Source organism: Equus caballus, chromosome 31, assembly GCF_041296265.1.
Source record: "Equus caballus isolate H_3958 breed thoroughbred chromosome 31, TB-T2T, whole genome shotgun sequence".
Taxonomy (NCBI): Eukaryota; Metazoa; Chordata; class Mammalia; order Perissodactyla; family Equidae; genus Equus; species Equus caballus.
Genome location: NC_091714.1, coordinates 17219461 through 17228684, shown reverse-complemented (window position 1 = coordinate 17228684; position 9224 = coordinate 17219461). Strand labels below are relative to the sequence as shown.

General features: G+C 35.6%; 1 protein-coding gene across 1 annotated transcript in view; it reads right to left on the bottom strand.

The window, feature by feature from the left end:
* Window positions 1–369: 369 nt before the first annotated feature.
* LATS1 (large tumor suppressor kinase 1) overlaps window positions 370–9224 on the bottom strand; it is a 40459-nt gene continuing 31604 nt past the window's right edge. Inside the window, exons 7-8 of the mRNA XM_023633126.2 lie at window positions 9049–9155; window positions 370–4228 (exon numbers count right to left, since the gene is read on the bottom strand). Of these exons, the coding sequence (XP_023488894.2) occupies window positions 3719–4228; window positions 9049–9155 (617 nt within the window). The 3' untranslated portion in view covers window positions 370–3718. The remainder of the gene's footprint in view (window positions 4229–9048; window positions 9156–9224) is intronic.

Here is a 9224-nt window from a genome sequence, read left to right as displayed (position 1 = left end):
AGGACTGTGAATAAAGGAAAACACATTAGCCAACAACTTCACATTGTAAAAATTATGAACTGGACTCAAATGACACTAAGTGCAGAGTTTTATAATTAAAAAGGTTTAAAGCTGTGCTAAGCTAAAGGAAGCCTTTAACGTGAAATATTTATTGACTTATGTTGGACAAAATGAAAACATTTTACTGGGTTACACTAACTCTGTTCAGTTTGCCTTAACCTAACTAGGTATCATCATTAGTTACATATATTTTAATTCCAAAGCATCAAATTGTTTATCATAAATTTTCTCTGAGAAAAAAAGACTAAGTTTTTTGAATTAAAAAATCAACATACTTAAGTGGCTTAAAAGTCAGCTTTCCACACATAATTGAAAGATTTGAATTTTGCCTTTTTTTTTTTTATTATCCCAGCAAATGTTACACTAGAGAAAATGATTGGGAAAATACAAATAGATTCATTAAAAACACAGGCTGATTATTCATATCTACTACATTCAGAAGTATGCAAAACAATTTAGTTATATTGCAAAGCTGTAATTCCTTTTCCTAACAAAGCATTATTCTATAAAACTGTAGTGTTGTATTGATTCAATTTTAATACAAAATACTTATATACACAACACAATACAAAAGTAAACTGTGGTATAGTGCCTTCCACAAAGGGATATATTAAGGCGCTTTACAAATATTGGTATGTTGACCCAAATTACTTTTTTAGATTAAAACAAACAGGCTAAATGTTTCACTTTAAATATCAAAGGGATGTTTGTTTATTTTTGTTTATTAAAGAAAAATTTCTAAAGTACCTTAGGTAACAGCAGCAGCAATATCTAAAAATCCTCCCACTGTATTCTCTAATTTCTAACATATTATTAAGTCAGAATAAACATTTCCACTCACAGTTTTGCACTTTGCAACAGCAGAAGGTAATAACTTTTTTAAAAAGTCAATCTCAAAGTGACTTCTTAGTCATACATTCTATAGTTTCTATTACAAATAAGGTAGAAAAGATACAGCAATAGGGCCCGCCTTAGGATGTCACTGGACAATACATAACAGTATCTACAATTACATAATTATAGAACACATTTTATAAATACTATTGATATGCATAAGGGGGGGGTAAGTATAACAAAGACAGCAAGTTTTTTAATGAATGGGAAAATGATTTTTAAAAGAAAACATTTACGACCAATGTTTCCACTCCACTTCAATTGAGAGCATACAGATTTTGATGCTGTTCTCATCTTTTTTGGTCAGGAAGCACCAGATTCTATACTAGGAGAACTGGATATAGTTTGGGAATAAGACAGCTAATAAAGTATATCCAAACTATTAAAACTTCAGCTACTAAAGGCTTGTAGACTGCTTCAAATAAACACGAAAAACTCATATACTGTCCGAGGAATGTAAAAGAATACAAAATTTGTAGTGTGTGTTACATTGGAGGAAGAGGGCAACAGAGATTTTGTGGGGAGGGCGGGGAGGAGACAGCACCTGTTTTCCTAGACATAAATGCAACAAAGTTGGTTTTGTAGTGTATTGCACCATAGTCCAGAAGTAAAAGTAAATGGAAATTTAAATAAATCTGACTGAGAAAACCTGAAGAGTAAGGGGCTATCTTAAAAATCTGAGTGCTGAGCTAAAAGTTCTGCAGCTAATTTCTTTTGCATAGAATTTTACAGGACTAATCAAATGTTCCATGAAGTGAAGACTGCCATCTCATTATAGTGCATTTTCTTACAATTCTGATTAGAAGTCATTCAGAAATATTTCTGTATCAAGCCAAACATATATTTCAGTGCCCTCAAAAGGGTATGTTTAAAATGTCTTCGTGCTGTACCAGCAAGAGAGAGGCATTCATAAGGATATCTTATCACAGGGTACAGATCTTTTCCACCATAAATTCTCGGTGTTTATACAAGATATGCTAATCTGAGTACTAATCAGTAAATTTAAAGCAAAATTCTTAGTTTAATGTGTCAGTGTTCTTATAGGACTGAAGTCCTTAAGCAAGAATTTGTGACAGGTTTCAACACGTCCAGAATCCCTAAAACTGCATGCGACTAATTTATGGGAATGTGTTGATGTGCATTTTTCTGAAAAGAGAGTCCACAGCTTTCATCAGACTCTCAAAAGGACCAATGACCCCCCAAAACCCACCATTACACACTGGGTTACACGGTAATTTACAAGCTGAGCTCTGAGAAGGCCACCTATAGAAAGGTAGGAAATGTGAGCTAATCTTCTTTGCCCTCCCTAATCAACTAGAACAGCTGTGCCTTTACTTTTACTTAATAGATGATTTCCATTAGCTTTTATGTGAAGAAAGCTAAAAGTTTGAAAATCCGTAAATTTATGTCTCTTACCCATAAATAGTAAGTTTTGATAGAACAATTCCTTATCAGTGGAGCTTAAGAAAAGGAAATAAAATACAAATTTAACTGATGTCAGAATACAGCCCTTTTCCCCTTCCTAAAAGATAAGCTAAATGTATTTTGGTATGAAACCACAAGTCCTTCTTAAAATCTAAGCATTATATATAAAGGCATGCTGAAAAACATATTATTTAACCTTAAATAAGTTAGGAGGATTTGAATTTTCCACTAAAACCACTATGTAACTTTTCCTAATTACTAATGGCCACCTTAATTAACAGTTAAATAATAATTAATTTTTTCACCAATTAATCTGCCCATAGGTAAAATATTGCCAAACAGCCAGATTTTCCTTTGCCACTAACAATACGTGGCACTGTTCTGAAAGAGAAAACCTATAACATTCCCGATGATATAATCAAAACTGTCACTATGTAGAAAAAGTACTTTCTAGTGAGTATCCACAAATAATTTCTAATCAAAGTTTCATATGAAACTTAATCTCTGCAAGGATGGTGGAAAATTTTCTAAAATTCTGAAGTAAAATATGAGAGATCTTAGCTTTTAGTGTTAAAAATTTTGATTTATGGCAGTTTTGTTCCCTTTTAAAACTGGAAGCAGCATTAAAAATATCAAGATGGAAAGAAAAATGGTAGTGCTTTGCTTCTTTTTAAGCCAGTAATTCTTGAGAAATAAATGCTAGAAGGTTAAATATTCCAGAGGGAAAAAAAAAGATAAGCTGCATTATTTTTCCTTCTGATGAACATACTGTTTCAACCCTGTAGTTCTCAGTTCCAAGATGTGAATTGTACAGATTATCATTAACCGACGAACGCTCACCACTATGATGGCTTAATTTCTATAGCTTATTCTGTACCAAAAACAAGTTTATGAAGGGAGAAAAAGGAGCTCTGTAAATGTGGGGTATATTTCATATTTGGTTAAAGCAAGATAAAACTAAAACTGTCTTTCAAAACCATTTCAAAAACTCTTGTCTTTTAAAATTATTTAGCATATGTACAAATAGATACCAGGCTTCTCCTTTTAAACAAAGCACTATTTTTTATTTTAAGTACTTTAAGTACCAAGAACTGATTATAATATTCAGTTCATAATTTACTTTCTTTATAACAAATTTTTTCTAAATTACTGATTAAAAAGGCTGGAATAAATTAACATTTTAAAAGGATTTCCCATAATTTAGGAACATAAAATATTGTACACAGAGCACACATACATAGCTCTGTCACATTTGCATAATTTTACTCTCAAAAAGACTCAAAAGACCCTGTGTTTCAGGCCTTTTTGCAAATCCTCAACACAACTATTTCCGAGCAGGTTAAACATAAACTAGATCCCGATTTTTCATCTCTGAGCCTGTGTGCTGATCGTCTTCATCTGACTGTTGCTCTGAGCCTTGTGAATTAATGTATTCATACTCAATAGGCTTTGGATAATTATATGGGTAGCCATTGTCATCAAAAAACCTCCGAAAGGTAAACTCATAAAAAGCATGTTCAGGGTGCTTTCCGTTTTTATACCATCCGTTGAGAGTGTCATTCACATTTTCTTCCTCGTTATCATCACTCCATAACTTATCAGGATCAACAGGATCGAAATTTGATGTATCGGTTGGATGTGTGATTTTAGGAATGTACGAAGCAGACTGTTGTCTCAGGTCACTGGAGAAATCAATTGTTTTAAAAAATGGATGAGCTTTTATTTCATCAGCACCATTCTTGCCTAAGCGGTCTTCTGGTCCTCGGCAAAGTTTAATAATAAGATCAGAGGCTTCAGGACTCAGTTTAGCTTGTGGTGGAATGTGAAGAGATGTTTGCCAGTTGATAACCTTTAAAGAAGATATTTAAAAATTAGAATGGAAGAGATAAATGAGAAAAACAAAGATTTTCTCCAAGTTTTATACCAAAAGGTTTTACTGGAGTATTGGTGTTTTTTAAAATAAATTGCATGGTATTCCACCTTTCTTGCCTTTAATAATGAACCACTGGAGGGAAATAACCTTTCCTCCCATCCCCTCCTCTCCCAGCAACTTATACTCACATTAGAAGACTCACTGTAAGTGTTAGCTCCCCTGTCACGCTCTTCTACCTAGGCAGAAATGACTATTTCTACTGTGCCTCCTCTGTTCTCTATATTTACTTGTATCATAATATCTCTAATACTCTGTGATACCTATCTATGTCTGTGTCTTTCTACTACAGGATAAAATTCCATAAGGATAATAGAGACCATGTTTTGTCTTTCTACTTCCCAGTGCTCGGCAAATTGCCTGGCATATAATTAATAGATGTTCAATAAATGTTCATTCTGGTTTTGAATAAACCAGAATGAGGGAGGGAGGAAGGAGGAAAGAAGGGAGAGAAGTAGGAAAGAAGGGAAGTAAAGGCAGTATGTAGTCAACACATATTTGTTAAGTAAGTGAATAAATGAACCCATTCTTCCTAATTTATATAGCAGCTTATCAGCTACCGTACAGGGAAGAAAAATAAACCCCTCTTCTAGTATCTGTTCATCTTAAGGTCTTCTCCTGGGTTAGAAAAAGGAGATGCCTCAGCTAATAATAAAATATTTCTTTGAATTTTGGAAAAAAATCACAATATGGTAGTAGTTATTTATGCCTGGTTCTGTCATCTATTTCAGATAGGGAAAATGAAAATATATGATCAACTGGACAAGTTCTTTACTTTAAAGGATCCAGGATTTTTTTAGTTTAAGGTAAAAATAAAAAATAAAAGACTAGGTATAGCAAAAGAAGATTCATTTAATTCAAAGATGGGTCAATAAAAATTAAACTGAAGCAGAGAAAGAAAAAACATGGAATAAAAAAAATAAAGCATAAGAGAAATGTAGGAAAATATCAAATGTCTACCATATGTATTCTAATTAGAGTCCCAGAAGGAGAGGAGGAGGCAGAAGAAATCTTTCACGAGGGTAACGACAGGGAATTTTCCAAAACCGATGAAAGTCGTCACCTACAATTCAAGAAGCTTTGCGAATCTCAATCAAGATAATTATAGAGAAAACTACACATAGGCACAAAACATGGTGAAAGTGCAGAAAACCAAGGTTAAAGAGAAAAAAAATCCTGAAAGCAGCTAGAAAGAGAGGTTCCAGTCCTGAGGAAGGTGTCATAGGTGTACTCCGCCCTGTCTCTGCTACTGAACGCAGTTACAGCACCTGGACAGAAGCATGGAGCAGCCACCTGAGGACCCTGGAAAGTAAACAGGAAAAGGCAGATTGGGGAAGAAGATGAGAATTTGAAGTACCAAGGAATTGGTGGTGAATTTATCATTTTTTCCCTCTGGAATCCCCTGGCTCACCCTCAAGGTAGCCCAAAGCCTGAAGCGGTATAGCACAGACTGAGCTCCAGGAAAAGCCTCCTTAGTTCAAGCTTGGGGAGTGGGAAAGGGATTTCCTGGCCACAACAGAAGTGCAACAAGGGCCACCAAAAACTCTGAGGGCACCCTTCCTCTCCAATTGGAAATCAAATCATCACGGCATGTGGTCTCAAAAGGATGGATCGAACCGAATCCTGTCACTTTTTTGCTCTCTCTGTACTCTCGCCACCTTGTCCTGGATGCAGGCAGTCATGAGCTGTGTGTGGCAGAATAGGGTAAATAAAGCTTGACTTTCTGTTCAAAGAACTGAAAAGGGGAACCCAAGAGAACTGGAAAGGACTAGGGACATGGCAGAGAAGGAGGAGATTGGGAAATCGACCCCAAAAAGTTGTTTACAAACTGCTGGGCTCACCTCCAAACTGCACCTGTGTGGGTCTAATCCTGAAGAGCATGTCAAAGACTCTGAGAATTAAACTAAGGAAAAGCCTGCAGCCCATGGACAGATCTGCCTAGCAATGCGAAGACGCTGACAACGAAACTGACACTGAAATCACAAGCCACAAAAGGCTGGTTGGAACTTGTGGCCTGAATCAACCAGGTTTAATGCCTACCAAAACAATATCAACATTCTCCATGAGATTTAAACAAGACCCAGAGTCTCATAACATAATATTCAAAATGTCCAGGATACAATCCAAAATTACTTGGCATATAAAGAAACATGAAAATTTCAACCCACATAGGAAAAGAAAGTCAACAGACATTAGTGTTGAGATGATGCAGGTGTTAGAATTATTTGACAAAGACTTTAAAGTAGCCATTATAAAACTGCTCCAAATAAGGATGAATACTCTTGAAATGAAATGAAAGACAAAGCCTCAGCAAAGAGACTGAAGATAGGAAGAGGTACCAACCTCCTAAAGCATCTGGCTTGTGCCAGAGCCGGCAACACAGACCTTACTTTCCAAGAATTTGGAGGTGTGCATTTTGGTTGGTCTTGATGATTCTCTTGAAGGACCAGCCCAGATGCCTGCCTTTCTTTCCACCCCCTCAGGAATATGTAAAGACACAGACATGCATTTCTTTTTTGATCCAGACATTTAAGAAAATGTCTATCAGGTCACTGACTTGGGCTGTTTTTCTTAATGTTGAGATTTGAGAGTCCTTTATATAGTCTAGATACAAGCCCCTGGTTGGATATGTGATCTGCAAATATTTTCTCCCACACTGTAGCTTGTCTTTTTATTGTCTTGACTGTATCTTTGGCAGACTGAAAGTTTTTAATTTTGATGAAGTCCAATTTCTCGACCTTTTCTTTTATGGACCATAATTTTGGTGTAATTTCTAAGAACTCTTCACCCAACCCCTGGCCATAAAGATCTTCTCCTATGTTTTCTTCTAAAGCTTTAGGTTTTTTCTCTAGATCTATGATTCATTTTAAGTTGATCTTTGTGCAAGGTCTGAGTTTAAATTTGGAGGGAAGTGACGGCTTTACTATGTTGAGTCTTCCTATCCATCAGCATAGAATTTGTCTCCATTTACAGATCTTCCTTATGATGGGGTTATGTCCCAATAAACTCACTGTAAGCTGATCCTAAGTCAAAAATGCACTTAATGCACCTAATCTATGCCTAGCCTATCTTAAATGTGCTCAGAACACTTACGTTAGCCTACAGTTGGGCAAAATCATCTAATACAAAGCCTATTTTATAATAAAGTGTTGAATAGCTCATGTAATTTATTGAATACTGTACTGAAAGTGAAAAACAGAATGGCTGACTGGGTACAGAATGGCTACTAAGTGTATCAGTTGTTTACCCTCGTGACTGCGTGGCTGATTGGGAGCTGTGGCTGGCTGCCACTGCCCAGCATCATGAGAGAATCGTACCACATATGGCTAGCCCAGAAAAGATCCAAATTCAAAATTCCGAGTATGTTTTCTACTCAATGTGTATCACTTTTGCACCATCGTAAAGCTGAAAAGTCTTAAGTCAAACCATCATAAGCTGGGGACTATATTAAGATCTTCCTTAATTTCTTTCATCAGAGTTTGTAGTTTTCAGCATACAGATCTTGTTCATGTTCTACTAGATTTATACTATTTCATTTTGGGGAAGCTATTATAAATAGTATTGTTTTTAAATTTCAGTTTCTGGTTGTTCATTGCTTGAATATAGAAATACAATAGATTTTTATGTGTTACCCTTATATCCTACAACCTTGCTAAACTCATTTATTAGTTCTATGGGTTTTTTCATAGATTCCCTGGGATTTTCTATATAGAAAATTATGTCATCTGTGAATAGGAGAAGTTTCTATTTCTTTCTAATCATATGCCTTTTATTTCTTTTTGTTGCTGTATTGCACGGGCTAAGACTTCCAGAACTTTGTTGAATAAGACTGGTGAGAATAGACATCCCTGCCTGTTCTTGATCTTAGGGAGAAAGCATTCAATTTTTCACATGCACACACACACAAATATACATATACATATATTTTATATTACATGTATTATATGTATGTTATATTATATATATATTAAAATAAAGGCAAAATAAAGAAACTTTCAGACAAACAAATCTGACAAAAACCTGAGAGAATGCATTACCAGGAGACCTGTACTAAAAGAAATCCTAAGGGAAGTTTTAAATATAATATATTAAATGCAGTGACAGAAGTAGTCACAACTTGGGGGGGGGAGCATCATAGAAGAGATGATAGCTCAAGTCACCCTCAAAGAATGATTAAGAATGATCAGGAGTTAACCAGGCTTCCGAAAGGAGGGAGGGTTGTGGAAAATGAGGGAGAAGGAAGAAGGACATTTCAGACAGAGGGAACGGTATGAACAAAGGAACACAGGATAAATTTGGACTTTAACCCACAGACAAAGGTACCACTAAAGGGTTTTTAATGGAACAGTTTATGGTCAAAATTGTGGGCAGTTTCTCATTTGAGTTCCAGAAGTAATTTCAAGTGGAGATATAAGCACTTGTTTATAGTTTGGGGCTAGAATGTGCATGGGAGGAAACAAAGTGAGTGGTGACAAAGAGTAAACTGGACCAAATCTTCGAAGGGTACTAGAGACTTTTATGAGAATGAAATATGAGTGTAGTGGATGAAGGAGGGAAGACATGAGAGTACGATGACCGTGGGATGACAGAGATTAGCATTCATGCATGGAATTTTAGTGGGTTCCTATATCCTTACAAGTTCATTCTTTAATTCCAGATTAAGACGCTCTAAGGACTGAAAAAGGTCTATGGTATAGGGATTTTGTGACAATTCTTTTGGTATAGATTCTATTCCTTACCTTCATTTGTGTTTCTAATGGTGTTTGTGCCAGGAAAGGAGGTTGTCCCACCAGCATTTCAAAAAGAATTACACCAACACTCCACCAATCACATAACTGGGTATAGCCTAAAATAACAAAGTTGTACTTATTCATAAGCACTGTTTAAAAAGTGCTCCAAAGTAAGACAATCAAAA